Source organism: Diorhabda sublineata, chromosome 1, assembly GCF_026230105.1.
Source record: "Diorhabda sublineata isolate icDioSubl1.1 chromosome 1, icDioSubl1.1, whole genome shotgun sequence".
Classification (NCBI taxonomy): domain Eukaryota; kingdom Metazoa; phylum Arthropoda; class Insecta; order Coleoptera; family Chrysomelidae; genus Diorhabda; species Diorhabda sublineata.
The window spans coordinates 21,790,018-21,816,772 of NC_079474.1; the positions used below are offsets into that span (position 1 = coordinate 21,790,018).

General features: G+C 30.4%; 1 protein-coding gene across 5 annotated transcripts in view; it reads right to left on the reverse strand.

Annotated features, from left to right (window-relative positions):
• The window catches only part of LOC130445631 (uncharacterized), a 185,852-nt gene that overhangs the window by 78,354 nt on the left and 80,743 nt on the right, over positions 1-26,755 (reverse strand). For 3 of the 5 annotated variants that reach the window (XM_056781401.1, XM_056781394.1, XM_056781386.1), the window contains exon 1: positions 26,194-26,468. The exons of 1 other annotated variant lie outside the window; for it this stretch is intronic. In XM_056781401.1, the coding sequence (XP_056637379.1) occupies positions 26,194-26,300 (107 nt within the window). In that variant the 5' untranslated portion in view covers positions 26,301-26,468. Of the gene's footprint in view, positions 1-26,193; positions 26,503-26,755 lie in introns of those variants that run through there. One more of the 5 variants, XM_056781377.1, reaches the window with a different exon arrangement.

Here is a 26,755-nt window from a genome sequence, read left to right on the forward strand (position 1 = left end):
AATAATTATGTCACTCCAATGTCTGCTATATGAGTTACAATTATTGGACAATTTAATAAATGATACTGAAAAATATAATACGATTCGTTTTAAGTCAAAAAATGAAAAATGTATTCCGCAATCTCCAGAAAACCCTTTTTGTTTTTTTTTCTTCGTAACTAAAAATCGTTTTATAATATTGCTTAAAAAATTTGTATTTTGAAAAATCAGTAGGCCGAATATTTAGTCACAAGAAATTTATTCCATAAATAAACTGGCGCATTTCTACGATTGATATTTGAATATTTTTATGAAATTGATCGCTAACTAGATATTCGAAAAAAATCATTTCCTTTGATACCAAATAATATTTTAACGGGACAATTTTAGATAGAGACACACCTTATTTAAAACTAAAAAAAAAATTCAACTAGATAGCTTTTTCCTAATTACATCGAAGTTTCGAGATACATATTATTGGAGTTTACTCCTTAAGAATCGATTTGCAAATATAAGGGGCCCGATATGAGAAAAATGTGAGGAGTAAAATCTATCGATGAATGACCTCGTCACGTCTTTGGTGCGCACCCTATGATGCGCAACTTTCTAATTTGTCAGTGTCGACATACTTATATTGCTGTTTTTATTATAAATATCAATAATTAATATTGTTATTGTGACGTTTTAATTTTTATCATTGTGTTCCGCTAAAGTGAACTGAAAGTATTTTCAAATAACTATGGCAGAAAGAGGTGTAGATGATATTGCCGCAACATCTAACAAACACGTGGTTCCAAGGTACGTTATAATTCATGTATTATATGTATGAGCATGTGCAATTTGTATTTATTAAATATTTTAATAATTATCGATGTAGTTCATATGAATATATATTAGAAAACAACACTTAAAATTAGATAATCAACCCAATATGAATTATCGAGATTATTGACTATTGTAAAAAGTTTAATGTAAAATATTTCGTCGATTACTTACAATAAATGTATATGAAATGAATAAATTGAATAAATATATATTTATATATGTATATTATTTTCATTAATTAAAAAATTTACCCTTTTATACAGTATCACTCTTTTTTAAGTTAAATAAACTCTTTTTGCATCTGGTTAGATTATCGAATTTAAGGAGTAAACTCCAGTCGTGCGTCGGAGCTGACACACACAATTTTTTTTCCTGTATTTAGTTTGAACCTAAAAGCAGCATCAAATAGATAGATAGTCGTTTGTTTTATTTGTCCTTATTCGGAGCTTCTGTGTTCTGTTTGTATGAAATCATTTCTATTTCAAAGAAGGTTTGATAACATTTTAATTCAAATTAAAAAAAAAATCAATATTTCTATATTTATATAAATATCGAATAAATCAAGCTTACAGTATTTGGTAATTGAAAATTTTCATTCACCAAAACATATTAATGTAATTTCTAAATCTATTGAGACAATTAGAAAAAAGAAAATTGCTCAGTTATCGTCTACTCATGGGGTATATTAAATTATTGATCTGATCTATATCGCCTAAATTAGTATTTAATCTGATTCAGAAGGAATATAATTACTCAAAACAGGGTGCTAATTACGAAATTGAGAGAAAATCGGATACACATAATCAACTGTAAATTACTATTCAAAAACATTAGCACTACGTATGTAGATCCACTACCGATAAATCCAATTTTGTGAGCAAAATGAATAATTATTAATTTTTCATGCTTTTAGTAGACCAACCTTCGGGTGCTATAATTTCATCAACAGTAAGTGGTGCAGTGAGACAAGTCCAGGGGAGCAGACTGGGCTAAAAAATATAAACGGCTTTCAGAATTTTGGCATTGTTACATACTTAAATATTGGTTATTATCTTTTCCACCAAGTAAGTCACATCCAAAACGACTGAGGGAAAGTCGTGATGGCAGACATTATTCTTCCAACTAATTTAATCCTTTTGCTACCACGGTTATTTGTTTCTAGTATGGGTAGAGGAGTGTGGGGTAACTTGAACAGACAGTACCAGTGCTATTCACTACGCTGCGGAAGGTACCAATCGGTATACCTACAATACTTTGAACGGTATATTCTCACAATATCTATATTTGGCCTTTTTTTTATAAAACTGTTTAATTCTCCTCAAATATCATTGTCGGCAAATTTATGGTATAACAACGATCATTCATTCCCTCTAATAATTTTTATACTTCGTTCTTATCGAAATATGAATCTGGTCTTGAAACATGATTTGAATGATGATTCTCTTTAAGCCAATCCTTCCAACACATTTTTCTTTTGGGTACCCGCTGAGTTTGTGTTTACCTTGGCACTTAAAACGGTATATAGTTGACCGTCTTCTCCCATCATATCATCAATTTTGTAGCTCTGAATGCTGAATTTTGATAACGGACAATATTGAAGAAATAATGATTGTCGATTTGTCAGTTTCACTAATTTTCTTGTATTATTCAGCAGATGCTTTAATAACTAAACAATTCAAATAATTTGCTAATAGATTAGTGAACGACTATTCTGATATTATATTATTGCCGTGAGAGAACCATCATTATTTGTGAAACAAATCAGATAATTTTAATCTGGAATGACTCCAAAATTCTGAAAATTTGTATGTTATGCGACATGGTTTTCTCCTGTTTGATATCACAGTTCAAGAATAATAATCGTTACAACATATTATGTATTTCACTCTTTTGTACTCACGATGAAATCAATCTTTTTAGATTCAGTGATCACAATCCGTTTGTCTCGTTAACTATCACTGTGATATAATGCCATTATAGCACTATGCGTATTTTATGTCTTCGCGTTATGTCCAAAGAAGGCACAAAGTTATATATTTTAGTGTCGTGATATTTTAAGAGTGATTAATAAATTTTCACGACGTTTCACTCGATTTTTGATTATTGAAAATAAAATATATGAAAATTGCTAACTTTTTCAAATTTGGATTTGCAAACCAGATCTCTACAGTAGGGGCCGATGTTGTTTACATGTAGCTTGTGAACATAGTTGAAAAATATCATATTTGTTGCTAATCAAGTATTCGAAAATTTTTATGACATCGAGAATCAGAAAACTCGCACTCAATTGAAAGAAGCACGTCGACTTCTCAACTTCTTCAATAACGGAAGTCATTGTATATTATTTTATTATAGTGTGATATTGATCATACAACCAAAGGAAACGGCAAAAATTTGGTATTTTGTACGAGTATGTTCTCGTGAAACTTAACAGATTTCCTCTAAAACATCAGAATCGGTTGCTCAGTTATCAGACCTCCAATATATTGAAATAATAGTGATAACTCTTCTACAAGAAACGCTAGGTGTTGGTAACTTTATATAAATAAACAATTTTGAAAACTATCAAATTAACAAAGGATTTTAACAATCATAACAGGAAATTTAAGAGCAAATATCTAAAATAGAGACATTCTAAAAAAGTTATAATCAAAAAGGAGATCTAAGTATAGAGCTCAATAACGGAGGTTTTTGTAAAATGAAGAATTATAAGAAGAAACTATACAACCTGGTCAGTTACTCACAAAACCAAAACATAACAATTAATTGAATAAATGTAATGTTTAAGTAGATCAGGTATATAAAACTCACATCATTTACTAAGTTGACTCTTCAGCACTGATCAAAAGGGTAAAATAAAAAGTCTGAAAGAAGAAAGTGAAATATTTGTGGCAATGACAACAAAATACAAAAGTTTTCAATAAACAATTTCTTTTTCTGTCCTGTTGTTTCTGTAATTTAACTTTTATTATATTTCATACGAAGAATAATGCAATTTATTATAATTTTTATGATCAAATTATGTTCTGACAGAAACGTATATTTGTTTAGATGTTGATTACAGTTTTAGGTCTCATGCATTATTTAAATAAATGTAATTATATAAACTATATATACCAAATAAATTTCAACACAATCTTCAATTATAATCACATTCTACTGGTAAAAAATGTATATATACAATACGACAACCAATGCATGTATATTCATTCATTATATCACAATGTGAAAATATTTTTGTAATATTTATAACTGACAAGTATGCTGTCATTTATTTTCAAACACTAATTACCTATGAGTTATCCTTGTACGTAACTGTATTGATTGATGTACAATGTTAAATAGTTACTTTTACATAAAGGTTTCCAAAATAATAAAACAATTATTTTTTGAACAATCATTGTAAATATCCCTGTGACCACGATTAAAGGGAAAATAGTAAGTTATCTATGTTTTGAAAAAAGAAAATTGTTACACTGATATGAAATGGAGAAGTGCAATTAGTCTGGATAAAAGTTGGAAATATTCGCTTTATTAACAATCTTTAGTAAAAGTGTAGATAACAGTCAATTTTATTGTCAGATATATTAAATCAGCGGTGTCCAACTTGCAAGGCACCAAGGGGCAAAACTAAAACCTTTGATGTGGTTGCGGGCCATATAATAATTTTGTTAAAGTAATAACAAAATAATGTGAGGTATAAGAATAATTAAAACAAAAAAAGTATTATTTCTTTTGTTGCTCATCGAGTATGTTTTTGTAAATGAATGGAAAATTTATACATATATTTTTTTGAGAGAAACATTGCAATAGTAATAAAAAGTTATACTCAATTTGTAAGTCGGGTGGTTGATCTTCAATGATAGCTCCAAAAGGATTATTATAAAGCAGTAAACTGCTTTTGAGACTTTCAATTTCTTTCAATCTTGTATAGAATTCATCAATAACTTGTTGAATTTGTGAATGAAAACTCAATATTTTCTTCACTATTGAATTCTTCTGCTAGTTGCAGACAGCTAGGGAACTATGTCAGGTTGTTCTTTTCCAAAGCAAGTTTAAACACGCTCAGCTTATTCCGAAATCCGTTTATTTTTCCGATTAAATCTGAAACCATCTGGTTTCTTCCTTGAAGACTCAAGTATAAACTGTTAAGATGATTAGTCAGATCTGTTATAAAAGCTAACTATCTTAAGAATTCTGGATCCCTAAGCTTTCTTTCCAGTTCAGTTGTGTCCGATGGAACGTATTCATTGAGGAATGCAGGGATTTCCTTCCTTATGGCAAAAAACCGTTCCATGCACTTTCCTGCACTCAGCCACCTTACATGGTTGTACATTAGCAAATCTCCATACTCAGCCTCCGTTTCCACTAAAAACTGCCTAAGTTGCCTGTGTAGAAGGGATCAATTTCCACCTCTAATCTTATTTATAATCTTACTCGCGGTTTGAAAAACTTGATTTTGCTTGACTGATTTTCCTCATAAACCTCCCTGATGTATAATACAATGGATTGCAGGACAAGTAACACCATTCTCTCGAAGCAGACCTACTAATCCAGTTTTTTTACCTGTCATTGATGGGGCCATGTCTGTTGCTATGTCTGAACATTTATCGAAACCTCCAATTCTATCAACTGCTTTCTTCACATTCTCATAGATGTCTTTTCCTTTAGTCGTTCCATAAAGAGGGCAGATATCAAATAACTCTTCTTTACCGGTAAAATCGTCAAAAGTAGTACGCACAAATATTAGGAGCTGACTAACATCTGATTGATCAGTGCTTTCATCCAGACAAAGTGAGAAATATGAACTTTTTTTAACTAGGCTACGCATAGACTTTTCTACTTGCTCACCCATAGCAACTATCCTTCTTTGTATGGTTTGATATGAAAGTGGCGCTGATTGAAATTTCTCCGCCATTTTAGAATCTTCAAAAGCTTTGGCCATTTCAACGGCTCACTTTTTAATTAAATTGCCATCAGTAAAAGGTTTTTTTGCCTTTGCTAGCTCAAGCGACACGGAATTTTCATGTTGTAAGGTATGTAAGGATAAAGAAAATGTAATCCTATTCCTAAAACATTTCGCTGGCAACAACGAATGGCATCGCGGGTTGGATGCGGCCCGCGGGCCGCCAGTTGGACAACGCTGTATTAGATGATGCTCTGCTATATCATACCGACAGTATTACCAATTGAAAATTACATTGTCTTCAGCGAATGGATTGCTTTTACTATTAGATCTTCTAGCTATTTCATATGAAGAAACAGTACTAAAAACTACGAATGACTTTAACCATACTATTGCGACTTCAAAGCAGAAAAAATAAAAGTAGAATTGAAATATTTGTTCCATTGCAAATTCATCCAATTAATTCGAGGTTGGAAGGTTACGAAATCGCCTGTAAGTCTCCAAGTTAAAATTCATAATTATTTCCACCAAAGCTTTGATCTACTCAACCTAGTTTAAAATAATCAATTAATAAAAATATTAAACCAAAATTTTTAAGTCTTCACATTTCTCCAGCGAGTTGGTACTTCCAACAACTAGCTAGTTTCTTTTATACTATCATGTGTGGAATGTAAAAATGATAAGAATGATGAAATAGTGATCGCACACTGGAAATAGGAAGATTGATGTCAAGATTGCATTAGGTGGAGAAGAATATAGAAATAAGGAGGGTAAGAAACTGTGAAAGAGCTATAAAATAGCAAATTTATATAATATGAACAATTAAATAATCAATTATTGTTCTGTAGACTTCTTACTTCATACATGTATCGTCATCGGAATTAAGCTGAATAGAGATTGGTAAAATCCTCTGGAAGAGTGTTAAGAGGAGCGTACGTTTGGACGCACCAACGTATAAACAATTTGTTTATATGACCAACCCTTCAAATATTAATCTCTTTGAAGTGCGCTTTTGTTAAGCGGATGATTCCAAGAAATGTTTGAAGGAATAAAGACTCAAATAAGCTTTGAATCTGTGGGAACTGAAAACATGATTGTACTTCAATTTGAAGGAATAGTGTAAACCAGTTTCGCTATTGTAATTGATCCTTTTGTTTGCACAAAGAAATGTTATACCTTATGTTAAACCTTATAACAAATTGCTACAGTAAAATAATAATTCCTCACAAAGCTGAATTGATTTTAATGAAATTTTCTGTATTAATTCCAGAAGATTCGAGAAAGGTTTTATTTCACAATTTGTTGTTGATCCTGGAATGTCCTAGGTTGGATCTGGTAGACCGTATTAAGATTCAAATATTCAAAAATATATTATTATAACTCCAGTTTCTCCCGACAGTTGTGGCTGTTATCAAATTCAGGAAAATATTTAGTTATTGCGTGTTATTATTTTTTTAAAATAAATAGTATGTTGCAAATTTATTAAATTCAAGATATTTGTACAGGAACATGTCTATCGTGTCCACTAGTTATCTTTAATTCAAGTTTAATTCAACATTTAACGTTTCATGGTTAATGGTCATTAACTAGAATTAATAATTAATTACTTAGTTTTTATTTTATATATATATATATATATATATATATATATATATATATACCTACTTATTTCATTATTATTGTATAAAATTATTGATTATAATGTGACAAAAAAATAATTGAAGAGTAATGGTGAATATTTGTAACTGTCTACTTGGTTTATATTGCCGATAAGAAAAAACAACTGACGCATATTCGTAATTGATTAAAATCAATTATTGTGATTTTTCAATACTTATTATGTTATTAAGAGTAGAATATTCTAGTCAAATTAACAGTAGTTTTGAAACCTCGTGGACTCAACTCTTTTACTATAAATCAGTCTTTCTAACTCAAACTTCATTTCGTATAAAAAATAAATTTTTATGCACAAGAAGAATACAAGGCTGTATTAAAACTGGTTGTGGTCGCAAATGAATATATTTCGTCAAAAGCCCCCAGAAGCAGCCTCGATTTTGATACTTGTTTTTAATTTCTTCATTTATATTTTCAAAAACAGAATGATGGTGTGTTACTTCATAGATTGAAATGGGAAACATCAAGTTTTATTGATATTTTTCGACAATATATCAGATATTTATGTAATAACCATGGGATCAATGTTAAAGTTGCTTTAGAACCTGATCATAAAAGATATTTTTATCAAAACCTAAAAAATTATATCCAACAAACAAACATGTTAAGAAAATAGTCAAATATAACAATCAAAAATAATTTTACAAAGGTTGTAAATAATGATAATAAATTACGTGCACCAGACAAAATTTTCATGTTTCAAGAACAAAGTGAAAAAACACTATTTGATGGAAGTATTTGTGTATCCTCACCACGTATGGTGCTAAAACTGCTTAAAGCGTTAACATCAAAATACAAGACGTATAATTCTACTCATTACCTTCAACAGGGAATGTAACAAAATAACATATTGAAAGTGTTTACTTGAAAATGAAAAAATAATGCTTCATCAATCCTGCAGATGGGGATTGGAAAATAGAAAATTACTTTTAACCAATTAAAATGACACAACCCTCAGAACCAATGAACATATTAAAAATTAAGTTTTATTTCATAGAATAGTCACTGGAAGTGACTGCGAAAATATTATATATTATTCTATTCGCATACATTCAATATTGCATGAACATTTGGCTGTCAAAAAGATTTTTTCGCGCACGAAGCACTTTGATTCAATTAGTCACCTTCTTTAAAAATCTGGGAAACTAATCGCAGAAGACGAATCATTCACCACCACGACATATCAGTTCAAACAGAAAAAATTGGACCGTCAAAACATCGAATTGATGGGTCCACCACCATACATACCTTATTCACTCAGATTAAACATAAATTGCAAAGTCAACGTTTTTTTCTACACACCATAAACGATTGATGGGTTTAATTCACATGGTTTAATTCACATTGGGAATGGAAAAAATGCTTGGACATTTGGTTCAAACACATGCAAAAATGAATTGATCTTAATGGAGAATATTTTGAAAAATAATAAAGCTATATCCAATTATAAATATTTGTTTTTATTTGTCAATCTCAAAACTTAAGTAGCAATTCTCGAACTATTAACCTCAAAATGAATGAATAGTCAGTTATTTTTTTGAAATATTGAAAGTATGTTCATTGATCCATTTGACAATTATTGTATTTTTGAATGGTTTACTATAACAAATACTAAATTTAAAGTTCTAAGCCTGTGTTCTATTTTTTAGAATAATCTTTTTCGACTATATATTTTTTCATACCCTCATTCAAAAACGATAAAATTAACATAACATTAACATGAATATAAAAGTCAATTATTTTCAAAAAACTTGTAAGTTTTACTATAGATTTTGTCTTATTTATAAAAATTGGTGAGACGAGAAATTTGGTAAAATAACCAGAATTTATTTAAAACGCATTGGAAACTTATTCTTTCATTCAATTTTGATACAATGGGTCTTTAAGTATGATTTAAATAATAGATAGTGAAAATGACAAAATTGAAATAGTGCATTGTGAACATATAGAAATGTAGGGAAGTTGGTCATATAGGATTCTCTATTAATTATTTTAAAAATCCGTAATTGAGTAAAGTTAAAATTCATTGTCTTAGATGGTAACGTATAATGTGATAAAAATTTTAAAAAATGGTTGTCATGAGTGACAAAACATTTAAAGAGTAAATAAACATATTGATACTATGTGTGGATGTTTGACGTAAACAGTAAGGAGTTTAAAGAAACAGAGTTTTCTTTAAAAAACCGAATGACCGCAGTTATTAGCTGTAAAAATCAGAGTAATTAATTTTCAACAAAATGGAAGCACTTGGCAATATATGATTACATAAAATTGTTAATTCTTCAAATTGTGTTTCACAAAAATTACAAATTATTTTTATCTTTTGTGAAAGAAGAATAGTACTCCATAAAATAGATAGTTCGTTAAACTTATCCTAACTCCTGTAAACTGTAGTTGAGACGTACAAACAATTGGTCGGCATTATATTAGAATCTAGTACGATGAACTTCTATTGTTAACATGAATTTTTTGTTGAAATCAAAACCTTTTGAATCATCATCGGTTATTATTAGAATTCTCAGATACGTATATTCATATTTATATGATTTCTCGTATTCTAAAATCCGAATGTATTAGAATAGGTCAGTGATATATCTCCAACAACATTATATTTATGTATCTGTGAATATTATTCATTCATGTCCTGACCTTACTACCGTTAGGACAATGGCCTTTGAATTTCAGTTACAGTTCTGTTTCATTAAACTTAATAATCTTATAAAGGTCAACAATTCTTTTCGAGAAATCTTGCGTAGTTTGTTGATTTCGACATACCTACTTACAAATTCATCATCTCGGCCGATGATAAAAATAATGTGGATCGTTAAACACGGTAGGGAATTATCGGAATAATGGTGATTTTATTGAAGTCGGCTCAACTTGCTTTTACTTTTAATAAATTCGACTTTAATAATACAGTTATCGGAACATTGTCGCATTTGACATATAGCTGGTATTTATAAACTTATACCTGATATTTTATAAATCCATTAACAGATTACCTACCAAAAGATCATGTTCCTAATAGGCAAAAACTTTACTATTTTTTGATAAAAGGCAACAGTTGATTATTGTAACGTAACAAATATCCGAATAAAAAAACAGCCATCTTTTTTAGATTACCTACCATTTACGACGGTTAACTATAGAGTTATTAGACAAAATTTCCTTATAAAACAGAATACCGTCCCCATAGCAAAAACGAAATCTTTTGATTTTGGATATGAAATAAAAACTAAACTATAGAGCAAACATTGGGAATTTGATTATGTATTAAAACCGATATTATTTTGTATATCTGAAAACACATATAGGCAACTAGCCATTGATTAAAAAAAAGAACCATAAAGCTGATTTTAATAAAGTTAATGCCTTCCTTCATTAAAAGGCGGCAGTAACTTTAGTTAAAGGCATTTTATTAATGGTGCCTTGTGCGCGAGTGTACCTGACAGATATGTTACAAATAAAGTTGATTTCATCAAAATCACCGTTCCGATTATTCCTTAGTATTCATATGTAAAAATTTTATTATCTAGAAATATTAGAGAAATCTTAGGACAGAGATTTACACTTTATTCATATTTTATTTCATATTTATAATTAGTCATCCATCATAATATGAAATCTTTATATAACACGATTTTTTATGTTACATAAGAATTAGTTTCTCCAGCAACAGGCCACTCGGACTAAATAAAGTCGACTCTAACAACTACTGATTTCTTCACTAATAATTAATTGGAAGGAAAATTGATGATTGTCGATTAAAACTTATACTTATATTAAAAATAGATAAAAAAAATCGAGTTCAACCCCCACTAGCGAGGGATAATGTATAATAATAAAATGAGACTATAAAATTTTATAGTAATAAACTCACACTACTTCGGTAGCAGTCGTAAAACTGTAATAACGAATTATTCTATCCACAAAGTATCAATATAATTATCCCGATCTAGTATCTCGTCGACTTTTTGAGGTATAAAGATAGTGCTAACTATCTTCCAGAAAAACATGACCACTTTGTTTTACAAGAGTTATTATGAGCTTTCTCGCCGTTTGTAATGTTTGTTTAAGTCATAATTTTTAAAACGTATGTTCAATATCTACCCATGTCTTCTATAAAGAGCAAATTCTCCAACTTCCAAAAATTATTTCGATAAAGTAATGTTATAAAATAATGTTACGAATTCGTCTACGTCTACATGAGCCGTGAAGCCAGTCCTATCCAGTTATACTGGAACTCTAAAATTTGGCGAGTACGCCGAATCGTTTAATGTTTGTTAGCGCCTTTGACGCTTTTTATAGACAGCGGCGAGTTGTTTTTGTTATTTTTTCAAACTAATTTCTAGGGCGGTCTTTATATTTATTTGTTTTGTTTGTTTATTTTCTACATTTTTTGAGAAATTAAAAGTCATACTGAACGGAACGACATAGAGAAGTAGCCGGTGAGTTTAAATAAATTATATAAGTTAGTTAGGTATCAATGATAAGTTAATTATTATATAAGTAAGTTAAGTCTAGTGTGAGTGTTTAAATAAATTAAGTAAGTAAAAGACAGTCGTTATAAATTTGCACCACCGATAGAAATGGTATGAATAAATAAGAAACACATTACAGTACTATACGTACTATTGTTTTTGCTATTTGATATATCATTTGATAAATAATGAACGATGACTCATACATACAAAATTCTTTCAAATAATTATAATCTGAATGTTTGCAATCACATTTTAATGTATTTTTATCGTCACTGCAAGGCATTGAGGGTAGTTTGACGGTTAAGTGATTTTTCAATTTCAACGTTACTTTAGTGTTCAACATTATTTATCTTTGAATATATTACATTATCAACTTGTAAAATTTTGAGCTGGGGAGCCAATTTTGTTAATTCATAAAAAATAACTTTAATACATCCCGCAAATCACTTGATTGTTTCTGCCATGACTTTTCATTTATCTGAAGTCACTTTCCGTCAAGTTTGGAAACAGAAAGGAATCAGGTGCAGCTATATCAGCGATATATGTGGCGTATAAGGTAATTAATATAAACGAAATTTGGCGCTTTTATTCAACGTATGTGTCTACTTTGACCAATAATCAATAAATTTCACACCTTCGTAGTCTCAAAATACTATGACCGTAATCGACGGTTTTTGCTTTCTTGGCAGACCATTTTATGAATGTATGTATGGATTTGGGATCCGCGACACAAAGGATCTATTGTGTCCCCCTTTTTGGTGCGATACTAGAGAAACCAGTGTTTACAGCTGATCCTTTCGAAAAATCTAGAATGTGGGATAACTTTAATTGCCAGAGATCTTCGTCTTCTATTACATACTCACCCAGGTGTATTGTTCTGGAATTCCTAAGTGTTTCCACTTCAAGAGAATGTGGACAGAGATTTCGTCCTCTGTGCAACAAAATCTCCACGCCGTATTATGCAAGGTCTAGCGTCTTCAGGCTTTTGTTGAGGCGACAGAGGCCGATATAACTCCTGTTAGTATTCGTAGATTCTTCTTACTTACGTTGTTATATTCAGCAGATCTACTCTGGTTATAGTTTCTCGTCTCAGCCCCTGTAGGTTGTTACAATAAGTAGGTTTGCTCCTCTCTGCCTTCTTTACCAGTGCTTTCTACATTGTTCTGTGGCTGATACCACAAAAGAGTTCGGATCCCATAAAGGGCTTGTCTGCCTCCGCTTTAGCCAGCTTATGAGTTAATTCATTTCCCTTCGCTTCAGTGTGTCCTGGAATCCATTGTAGGGTAATTTTATTTTTCTCGCCCAGCTCGTTTAATTTTTTTAGGCAATCCCAAACGAGTTTGGATTTTATGATATTGGAGCTTAGAGCTCTAATGGCTGCTTGACTATCAGACAGGATGAAGATGTCATGTTTGCGATAGTTCCTCTCTGGATTGAACACATTTTTAAATCGCACAGATTTCTCCTTGAAAAATGCTTGGTGCGCTGCCGAGGCTTTCAGATACACTCCTATACTCTCCTATTCCAGTTTCGTCTGTTGTTTTTGGTAGACCATCCCTAGGATGTATCGATGAATCATCCATATTTTTGTTTCTGGGACAAAATACCGTAACCCTGTTTCATTTACCGCACACAACAAAGGGAAAATTCACTAGGAGTATGATTGAAGGTATCCGAAGATTTTGGCCAATATAAGTGTTTATCATTTTATTTTATTCAAGGACAAAATAAAGATATAACTACACCAAACTATTTCAATAAAAATCAAAACTAATATGATAATATAAATAAATCGTAAATATACATTAAAACTTGCGGTTTCTTCATCACCGATTGTTTTTTATGTACCATAATGAAGCTAAATACTTTTATTTTTAGTTAATTAGTCCTCGACCGTTCAATATTAATGCCAAAAATGGTTCCAGATATTCCAACTCAGTTAGTCCTACTATTTTTCACAATACAATAATTAGTCCGTTCAATCTAGACATTGGGTGATGATGCATAAACTTGCAACAAGCTGAAAATGAGTAATATTGTTCAAAATATACATAAAGATGAAATTTAAATTCCCCACCATTCCCATGGTTAGGTAAGTTTTATCATAAAACTGTCATAGACAAAAAATTGTAGATCATTAGGTAGTGCGCTTGTTTTTCATTTTTAGTATTTTTAACGAACCATTCATATCTGTACATATACAGGTAGTTTTTTTAAGGAGCTCCATACATAGAAAGAAGAAATCTAAATACCGTTGGTAATGACTTCTTGTTGAGTTGAGTTACTGGTTTGAAAAACTTGAGTGCATTAAACTAAATTTTTATTTCGTATTAGGGCCAGTTATATCGTGTGAAATAGTACATGATTAGGACTCTTCGCAAAAGAAAATAAACGTTTCGAAGATTATGTTTACGATTGATTTTAAGAAAATATTTTCTTCGGTTGGAGTTCGAGCAGCGAGTAATACGAGTAAGTCTACATCTTCACCAACATCAGGTATATTTGTCACATTGAATTGCTCCGTTGCTGTTTCAATAATCAGTACATATTCAAGTAGTTAACTTTCCTTTCAATATTGATATCAGAAGTTGAAGACGTTGCTTAAGTGCGACGTCATTGTTGTCGTTGTTCTGCATTTTTGATATTTCTCTCATTATAGCCATCAAATACGACAGTAACTCCGGAACCAAACAAGTATTTTTTATTTTAATTGTAAGTTATAGCAACCGATCGAACAATATTTTTAAAATATATTTTAAAATGAAGATTACAATTTTTGAATCGTAATATTTCAAAAACAGTAGAAATTACGAAAAACTCATATTTTTGACCGTTGACCTTGAGTAAATTTTTTTCCATACATAGGAATGCTGGGGAATTCTAAAATTTTATTTATAATGATATTTTGAGCAATTTCAACTAATTGACTGAGCAACTAATTTGACTAGACCATAATATATAATCTGCACCCTCCTCAAATTATACGATCATTGTAATTGGTAATTGGGTTTTTGATATTTCTAGTAGAATAGTCCAATAAGTATAAATATGATTCCCCACTTCAACGTGAAAACTATATCCAATAACATTCGAACGTATTTATTAATTTCAAAAAATACAACAGACCATATATAATTAACTAGCATTGATAAACAAAAATAATGGAAAGAAGTATCAGCAAAAATTATGCACAATAAAGAATATAAACTAATCGTTGATAAAACGTAGTCACCATTTATCATTTCCCACAGTGGTGATATAACAAAACAAACATCATAGAGATCCGTAAATTTGATATAAACACCAGGTACACATCCAAAATAAATTATAATAATAACAATTTTGATTTTAAAAAGTATATAAAAATTAGCAACAAATAAATTTAGTATAAAACATGTGATTTGCACGTAATATCACAATTTCTTAGTATTTATCCATTATTCAGAAGTGTCAATCAAAAACAACTTTTCAATTATTGAACATCAGTTTAAGAAAGTAGTTCCATGTGATACAAGTTTAACACAAGTGTATTTAACCAAATGTATTCGCCAAGTTATTAGTAAAAGTCATGTACTCACATGTTATTGAACTTGAATTATTTTATTTATGATCTGAAATTTTTATGTTTCTTAAATTACCATTATATAATGTTTTGTTAACGAACAAATTAACAGAAAGACTTCAGAAAAGTATGTCTTCGAAAAATAGACTACCGCTGTCATTCAAAACATAACTAATAACTAGTTATATACAGTATTTTGTTGTTAATATATAGTTAAATAATCCAAAACAACCCTATTCACAGTGGCGCATCATCATCAATTACTTATTTATTATTATGACTATAATGTGACTATAATTAACCATAAATATATGTACCTAATTTTATAATTACTATTGTCTAAAGAAGTCTGTAAAACTATTGTAACTTTAACTTATTAAATCCTCAGTTTGCCAAATAAATTGTTTTTAAAAAAAACAAGTTGGTGAATTGAATTATTTAATTATATCACATACATTTTATGATGATTAATTGATGAGAATTTTATAGGACCGAAAAATTTATTTAACACGTCTCCTTATTTTCATTATAGTACAGTTTATAAAAAAAGTTCGACATAAGCTGAGTGAATTTAAAATGATTCTTTTTTACACAATAAGTCCACATTGATATTGCAGGTGGATCTCATCCTTTCTAATCTCATATAGTAGTAAGGTTTTGCGCTTTGTAAAATTTTATTTTATATGGCTAATTTCTATACAACTTCGTCTTCGTGTTTCGTCAAACATAATATCAAGTACATACTTTGATATAGTAGTACAGTGCTTTTCAGATAAAAGTATCCACCTTTAATAACTTTTGTAATACTGGTATTTAGAAAAAATCCAAAAACACGTCAATTTATGTTGGAAGGGGCAAGCATTATGGCTTATTTAAACTTACTGGAAAAGCCACCCCCTCACCCCTAGCAGCATCCCCTTTATTTTTTTAAATTACTTTTCATATTTTTTATGTAAAATTTGGATAATCCTCTTTGAGCTGATTTCAAAAATGTATAATACTTGTAGGTTAAAGTGGTTAGTTTATGAGATAAACAATTTTTCTTTTAAGAGCACAAATTTTACTTATTATTTACTTTCACCTTATTTGCCTGTACTAAAATGGGTCGTACAACAGTTCAAACTCTTTAATCTTTTTAACTGTGCTATTTATTATGAAGTTACAATAAATGTTCAAAATGAGTACCATTCACTTCCATACAATGGTATAATCTATTTTGAAATGCCTCTCTGACATTGCTTAATACGGCTGGATTTAATTGTCGACATTCATTTTCTATCCTCTCTCGTAAATCATCCAGAGATTATGGTTGAGTAGCATAAACTTTTGTTTTTAAATACCCCCATAAAAAGAAGTCTAGGGGTGTTAAATCCGGTGACCTAGGTGGCCACTCCATCATCTGCCCCCTTCTACCTATCCAACGAGCGGGGAATGTTTCGTTTAAAAATTGTCGGACAGGCATAGCATAACAAAATAATTTACAAAACACTGAATAAATTACAATGTATGTTCGATAAAGAAAAGATCCAGTTGTGCCAATTAAATACGCTGCAGTAGTATTTCTTACAAGCCAAAGAGCTTATTGCAGAATGTCTGCCGGAAGATTACGAAAATAAATTTACGTGTAAAAAATTCACCTTCTCGGAACCCAAATTTATTTTGACATACCCCACACTTTTCTATCAACACCCTTATTTCAGATTTCTCTTAATTTATTTTTCGTTACTTTGCGATGTTAATCAAATCATTGCTTATTAAAAAATGGGTTCCTGATAGTGATATGTCAATATTGAATTCAATTATAATAATAGGCTAGTTTGAGTCAGCATTTCGTGGCCTAACGTCTTATCGATCAACTAAGGTAATAGTAACAAAGGATCGGGAGGAAATGAACTAATAAAAGCGAGCTTTCTACAGGTTTAATTAATCCATATATGACTAGTGTTCAGATGATAACCTAACCAAAAAATTCTACTAATTTTTCTCTTAAATATATCGAAAATATTATTAGGAATGAAAGCCCTTGTCCTTAATATCGATATTAAGATATCTCGCATGATAAATTTCAATTTCGACATGATTAACATGAGAAAGCTTGTTTTTTTTAGTTCAGAATTTTGTAACTCTTTACTGGTTCATCAAAAAGGCTAAAATTAAATGAAATAAAATATAAAATAAATGTGTGAAGTTATTTGAAAAATTGTAAATTTGTAAAACATTACAATTAATGTTTATTAATGTTTTACAAAAAAAGTGAAGAACAATTGCAATACTTATTACCTGTTTTCACGGAATATAGAAAATATTCAGAATTGTGATAGAACTATTCTAATGTTATAAGGTTGATAATTTTTAGTTGAAAAAATATAATTTTAATTTATTGAAAAATTAAGTTACGACTGTATTATAAATTTGACAGTTGAATAAAAGTATCGGTGAAACCAACACAAAATTAGAATACAAAAAATTTTTTGCAGTAAGTAAGAACAACTATTATTTAATAAAACAATAATAACTACATGACAAGAATATTGCTAGGCAATGTATGAAGACTAAATCAACAATATTTTGACATAATGTTTTCTACTGAATATTTAACTGACAATATATTCTTGACATATGGATTGTTAAGAAGCAATGATAAATATTAAAACCATAGCTGAAAACATAAAAAGCTTGAATTAAATTTACTAATAATAAATTTAGAAGCGTGCAGAAATATTATTATAATCAAATGAAATAGCTAGAACAAACAAATATGTCGTCACCTTTGTGAATTACTCTATTTTTAATATAAAAGCAATAAACACTATTTATTATAGTAGGGAAAGAAGTGTCACGCAATACATAATTTCTTAATATTACAAGCACGTCCACTTAATGAAAAAATGAACATTTTTCTATTTATAGATCTTTTAATACAAATGAATTCAATAAAAATAATGGATAATTTCTAATCTGTTGATAATTTAATAAAAAAACCATGCAACATAAGGGAGCATGAGAAAATAAAATTCCATATATTTATACGATCCAGAAACAAAGCAACAACCGATGGAATGGCGACACTCTGGTTCTACAAGATCTAAGAAGTTTCCTGTCCAAAAATCTGCTCGAAAAGTTTTTGCTTCAGTTTTTTGGGATTGGATAAGGGTAGAACAATAATTGGAGATTACTATTCCACATTACTGACCACTTTAAGGCAAAAAATTAAAGAGAAAAGACGCGGCAAGCTATCCAAAGGTGTTTTGTTTTTTCAGGACAACGCCCCTGCATACAAAAAATTCGTGATTCGTTAGGGTGTGAATTACTAAAACACCAGATTTGGCTCTGTCCGACTATCATCTCTTTCATCTTAACTGAAAAAAGTTTCAAAAGGTGGCAAATTTTCTTCCCACGAGGAGGTAATAAAAGCTGTAGAGGTCTGGTTTGCAGAGCAGCAATAAACATTTTTTTTTGAAAGGTCTAGAGACGTTGCAGGTTCGCTGTAATAAATGTATCGAATTAAGATGAGAATATGTTGAGAAATAAAACATTTTGACATTGATATTTTCCAATATATCCTCGTATATATATACAGTTATACAATTATATATATTTTTCCCCACAGCTACTGGCTTTATAAATCGTTTAGTTTTTGTAGTAGTTTTCACGCTTAGAATCACAAATTTAAATTTGCAGAAGCCTTCGTCCAACCCAATTTATTAACATACAGAAACAACAAAATCTAACTATATTATATTCCAAACCTGCCCAACTGAGCTTTATTTGAGGTCAATAAAGTCCTAATTCCAAGTTATATGGAATCTATCCACATTACAGAATGGTGTTAGAATTCATTTTAGCAGAAATGTGCAGAAATGCAACAGTATATAACTGATGAATAAGTAAAACGATATTCTCACCAACGAATCGTTACACACGCACGGCGGAGCCTGCATACTACCTCAAGGTTCTTTACTGTTTGAAATCAGATAAAGATTTGGAGGTGTATATTCTTCTCTAGATCAACATTGTATGCTACAATGCTACTATTCTTGATAAAATAAAATGTCATATTTTATGTGGTATGAAAACTATATCCTTTTGAAATTCTATATTCGTTTGTTTAGAGTAACATGGTTGGACTTTTAGATTGGAAAAAATTCAGTAGTAATTAGAGTATTGTATAACGAATATTCTGAAAAAGATTCCATTCACTTAATAAACAATAAAATATACGTATCCCAATAAAGACACTTTTACTACGCTACATGATTTTCAACATATCTCACGCTAAATTTGAAATTTTCCATTATACAACTCCGAAAAATAACAAATGGCCGTGGATGTAACATACTATAGGACTTTTCTGAAACTATAATACGAATTCAAGTAGATTATCTGTCAGCTGATTGTGGATTCCAAACAAAATCGAGATTCAGATCACAGTTTTTGAACGTCACGATCAATTTTCGGTGGAAATTTCAAATTTAAAATATGATATACAAGTACTTTTGATTTTCATTCTTTTTTGTGCGTTAGTTCTTCAATGATATTTATTTTGTTGAATAATAGATTCTATATATTTATCATTATTATATCAAGGTTTACCTTTTCAAGGATTTTGCACTAATAAAATATTTTTGTGCTGAAAGATAAAACAACCCTTCAGCTGATTGCATTTACCAACCGGTCTACCACCAGGGTAGAAAGGATATAACTTATGACTACGACCAGATTAACACTGGTTTTCGAACAACAATGAACGTGATCTGGGTTGGTTTCCAAACATTTAGATCATGATTGGGTTAACCCGATCACAGTTTCCGAAAATTCCTTATAATAATGATACTCATCAAAATTTATGCAGTGATTACATTCACAAAACAAACTGTGATGTAAAAAATTGATATTTAAGTAGAGTCATTCCAAAAATTCTGTTACTAATTAACTTACTTTCAAGCCATTTTCTTTCAGACACATACTTTCACTTAAGTAAATAACATGAAGGAACTAAACTATTTCATCGACACATTAGCTTAATGGAAAAATACATATTTTGAAACGCTTAAGTGGAACAAAGTGAGTAATTTTATTATTATTCATTTTTTTTTAATACGAAGATATTTTCATTCTCTATCCGGAACTGTAACTCCTTCATGAAAAAAAGTTGATAAACCATGCATTGCCCAACAATAATGTGATTAAATGAAAAAAATATAATCAATGCATTGTGGCACCATCATAAATGTTACATACTGTAGATATACGTGATTTCATTGTAATTGCTAATAGTATGATCTCGATTACATTAAGTGGTGCTAACGCCTAATACGTTTACGTAAATTGTCCTGTGTAGATATGGTACCTTATTATAAATTCGAATCGATGGTTAGATTTCTAATAAGGATTAATATTAATATACATTATGTGCTGATTATTTAACAAATAAATTTTGAAATCATAAACAACAACAAAAGCTTTATGAATGGACCGATATTTATTCAACATTACATGTCAGTAACTGCTATTGTCATTAGTGTGAGTTATAGTATTAATACAATAATAATTGATAATATATATTGAATGACATAAGGATTGATTAACTGAAATTATTTTATCTATATAATTTCACTCAAGTTGGATTTTAGATCAAAAATATGTCTGAAATCCGTGTTTCATGCGGGTTAAGGAATCGTAATGTTGGCATTTCGGTTGTAGGGATAGGTAATGAAGTAATCATTCTACGAGTATTGGTCAATATTCAATTTTTATATTATGAGAAAAATTTATCTGGAAAATCCGTTACTGTTAAATTAGTTGGGTTAGATAGTGGGAAATATTCAATTGTTTTTATTCTAATGTTCTTGCCATGTCTTATATTGTTTTTTATGTGAGATTTGTGATACCAACATACATATTTTGCGGGGCTATTGTTATTTACGTTGCCAGAGATTCCTATGTGAAAAGGTTTAAGATAGTAATCACAGAGTTTCGAAGAATGAGTTTTTAATGAACATCATATTTCTTAAACTATATAAACCATCAAATAAGTAATCTTCGTCCAATGGAACTCATAATATATAAATTTTATACGTGTAACCATAACAAATTTACTCACCAATTTTAGCTTAGCAATTTATTAGAAACGACTTATGGTCTGCGCTTTATTTCTTTAATTGTTCGGATTTTAATTTTATTATCCACACAATCTTTCATCACAAGCAGATTGAGAATTATTTTTAATGATCAATTATACAATTGAAACTAAGATTGGGTCAAGAAAATATGAAAAATAAAATGAAGAATTGAATAAAGCTTTTTAGGTTTTATGTTGATTTTAGATTCATCAGTCAAACTGCTGTAGTTGTAGCTAGCTGTGTTGCAGTGAGAGTTAAAATCTAATTTCAATTAGTAGAAACGCTATAACAGAGCAAGCAAATACTACAGTATCCACAAATGCTTGAAAGAGAAAAATTACTAAACCGCCGACTTTCTACATGTACCGCAGGTTTTTAACAGAGTCAGGCAAACTATATAAAATCATCGATGTTATTTAAATTTTCAAATATAACAACACTAATGTAAATTTTTAATGGTAAACGTACTCAGAATGTATTGTAATACGAATGCAAGTTGAGTTGTTTAAAGATACTACAATTATGCGTGCGATTATTTTCTAGGACATTCGACGTAAATTAAACCAAAAGCAGTGTGCCAATGAATATGCTTCGACTTTTGGTGATGAAGCAACATCTCGAGCCACCGTGTTTCCCTGGTTTACCGAATTCAATTGTGGTCTCATTTCGCCTACAGTATGAATTTCGTAAATGTCGTCAAAATCGGTAGTTGCGCCAGAAAACATCGATGCTGTGCGTAAAATGATATTGCAAGATTGTTATGTGACAAAGAAAGCTTTTGTCGATTGGTGTATTTCTTTCGGAAAATTCAGTCGCGGTGGGTCAAAATATGTGTTTAAGATCGTTATAGGCGTTGAATCATGGCTCTTTGCATATGCACCCGAAACAACAATCGACTGTATGGGTCATTTAAGATAAACAAAATTCAACAGAAGTTGTCAGCGCACAAAGTACTTCCAAGCAAATCGACGTTGAACGAACAATTCAGAATGATACACCAGCTCCAGCAAAAATCAAGGGAAACCAAACGCAGAAGACGAATCATTCTCCATCATGATAACAAAAATGTTTTTAAACGGTCAACACATCGAATCGATGGGTCATCCGCCGTACAATCCTTTTTTGGCACCCAATAATTTCTTCTTATTCTAGCAGATTAAGAATAAATTGCGAGGTCAATCTTTTTCTGTATCTGAAGAAGCGGTTGATGCGTTTAAATCACATATTTTGGATGTATCTCAATCGGATTGGAAAAAATGCTACGACAATTGGTTCAAGCTCATGCTTGCAAGTGTATTGATTTTAATGGGGAATAATTTGAAAAGCAATAAAGCCATATGCAATTATAAATATTTGTTTTTATTTTACTTAAGTAATAACCATCGTATTAATTTCAACGAATCTTAAATCATTCCACGTGACTTTTAGTACCCATCGTAAAATTGCTAATTGATAATCCTAAACGGAAGTCAGTTAATATAAAGAGGGGAGACTAACGGCTTAGACATGCATAGAAATCGAAAACGTCTCTGAAAAATTGGCATTTGTATGAACTGCTAGGCATTAATTTTATCAACTATAATATATAATAGAACGAAAATTTGAAATGACATTAGAAAATAAGGTCATACTCTACAAAACAATTTAAACCGATATGCAGTCATTCAATATAGCCCTCGAGGTTTAAATAAATTACAATTATATCTGATGCCCCATACAAAGTAATATATAGAGATCTCTATAAACAATGTGTCACAGGAGGGATTATATACGTTTCAAAAAATATTGTGGATTGAATGGTTCACATATATGATGAACTTACAATTAATATCCGACAGCTCAAAGACTTTTTTTCAATAATAATTTAGAGAATATACATTACTTTTAATAAGAACATGTTTATGAGCTTTGCGAAGTAAGGAACTATATTTGAAATTACTATTAATATAGCTTATGCGCATCGCGTACAGTTTTCCATATGTATAGCCTACGCTATAACTATACCAAAAAGTTAGAGCCTAAGACTAAATAATGGATGGATGTCGGTTCCGCAGTGTTCACATCCAGTCAATCTTACGTGGCACTTTCGAGAATCATAAATCTAAATGGCCAACATCTAATTACCGTCGACTTGGAAATATTAAAGCAGAGGTATCTTCAATTTGTGAATACAATAGAGTAATAACAGAATACCGTCTAGTCTTCTTAAGAACTGTAACATCAAAAACTACGAGTAAACCCATAGAAACAAAGGAGTGGGTTTTAAGAAATATTGTATCTGAACCTCAAGAAGTATTACGGGGAAGAAAACGAGTAAGACTACATACAAAAAGAAGAGAAGGACTTTCTACAAAAAGAAAGGAGATGTTATAAAAACATAATTTGTAAAAAAAACGCAAAATCTCGCAACTCAAGTTGCCCTAGGCTTCGCTCGATGGGCCGCCCTTTTTACTAAAATGGATTTCATTGATATTGATCCAATATTTTTATTTATAAAATAACTTTATTTTATCGAAGTATAACTAATTAGCATGAAATATAAATATAAACAAATTTTCCTAGCTTTTGTCCGCGCAAAAAGTCGACAGTAATGCAAGAGCATTAAGCCCATGCTTGCGCGTAAATATGGTTTTAGTCTTTCCAGTGTGGAAAAAAAATCTTTCTCCTGAACAATTTGTAGCCGGAATACTAAAAAAATTCGGATGTCCACCAACGGATAAACATATTTATTGGCAAGATTTTTCAATTCATTATTATCTATTTCAGATAGATCATCAAAAATTGTTCATATGCTCATATTTCACGCCCAGCTAATTATATTCTCATAGTGTCTAGCATAGAGCAAGAAATATTTGTGCGAACATATTGTCCAGAGAAAGCAGTTCTTTCATTTACTCTGGCTGAATTTTCCTGTATTTTGCGATGATTATAATAACGATACTAATCATGAACTCCATATAGTGCAATGGAGATTTATGAAGCTTCTTACTAGCAACATTAAAATGATAGATAAAATTCCATTCCAAACAAAGACTAACATCGCTGTCATCTTTCCGTCTTTGCCTTCGACAAGTGCATTCCAGTGCATTATTTATTGCAGACCAATTTTTTGACTAGCATACATCATGTCGGTCAGATCAACGAGTTGGGGAGAGACCCTTAACTCTTAAATTTGTACGTTGCACCAAGATCTCCCAACAATGTGTAGATATACTAAAAAAATGTAGTTGTTGTAAAGTAGAAAAGAAGTCGACTGCTTCCGTTACCGATTCAACTGTATATGATCTTATGTTCAATATATCCAAACTATTACTTTCTAGAAATTTTAAAAAAGCATCCTCAATTTGAGAAGTTATCCAAGAACATTACTAGTTAAAAACTATAATTGATCTATCTCACGGGCATAGGCGTAAATCCATCACTATCTTCTATGGTAAAACGTGGTGAGATCCATATAATACCGAGTCGATAACTTTATTCAATACCTAATGAAGGGTCCTTATTTCTTAAGTTATTACGTACATACACATTGCGTTTTTATTCGATAGCGAAGTCAATCTATTTATTAAAAACATATTAGGTTAGCTAATTGCATATTGATTTAAGACATAAGGACCTTTAAGTAAGGACTTGGTATTACACGAATTATGTTTTTGATAGTATTATTTTGTTCTTGTAGAAATTTAGCGAACTTGTACAGTTTAGTCATATCTTTTGCTACTTGTGCTATAGATCAATATATAACAAAAAAAAAATGATACCAGGAACATGAAAATTGTCTCTTGCTTAAGATTTCACCTCGTTCTCATTTCCTTGAATTTAAGAGATTTAAGGTACAGTGGAAAATGTTAATTCCAAGCTAATGCTCGGAAAATGTTCCGCCATATCTTATCAAAGTATGAAATTTCCATTGGAAATGCGAAATATTATGTGACTAAGACATTGTTTTATACTTGTAACCATACTTAAATGAACTGAAATAAGAATTTCTCCAACTTTCCCAATTTGGGCATTTCAAATAATTGAAATGGTAGCAACCTGATTATTATGGTGTATTCATAAGGTGGGGATAAAATTGTATTATTTTATCTTGAAGAAAGAAATATAATCACCATTCACCAATAATAGACAACATATTCTACATGCTAATGTTGACTCGACGAATAAGTCGATTTTGCACTGAAGTCCAAAGAGAAAAATGAGGATAAACCTTGAGCAGAATTGCTAAGATAAGTCTATAATATAATAATATAGATGAATACATGTTTTTTTTTATTTTGTTAAAAGTGAAGAGTATTTGCAAATGTATTCTACCAGCGAATCAATTTTAAACTATCACACACATTGAATAAAGTAAATAATTGAATTTATTGCTTGGACTGCAAATATTAATGATAATAATAATCAATATTTGTAAACAATTCATTAACTGTCGATGTGAAGTATTACAGTAAATAAACATTAGCAAGCGATTATAGATAAATGATATGAATATCATTTCTAGTGAATTTCTCTATATTATTTTTTATGTCAACTTTCATTTATTCGTGAATAAATAAAAGTTGACATAAAAAGTAAAATTAAGAAACATTATGAGTATATCTCAACAGGAATGTCGACAAATTTACAAGAAAAACTTACATTGAAACAAACCAAGTTTTATGTTTTCCGGTTTCTTTATTTTCCGGAGTTGAAGGAGGTATACTTGATGATGTTGATTTTTTAGCACACTTTGAGAGAAACGCCATATTTCAAATATACTTTTCACTTCACAACAGCTGATGTGATAAAACCGCACATTCCCAAACACGCGACATAGCGATTTCACTTTACTACAGCAATTACTAGATTCGACTGTGTTAGCCCGTCTAGTAGGAAATCGACTAGCGACTAGAGGGCAACGCGGCTGTGCCTGATAGATGCAGCAACAAGCGCGAATAAAAACACACTATCGACAGATCGTCGTCGCGTACGGGGTTTGGATTCATGACTGAAAAAATGTATTATTCATATTTCAGAAAACAATTTCAAGAAGTAGCTAAATTATTCATAAAAATTAGAAGAGAAATGATATTGCAATGAATGCAAACAGAAGAGAAAGTTTTTGTTTTTTTTTTCAAACATTATCCGCCTTGTTTAGAAACGAAAACTTTCACAACTATGATAAAATTTATAATTCTAGAAATCTACTCCTGTCAATTGA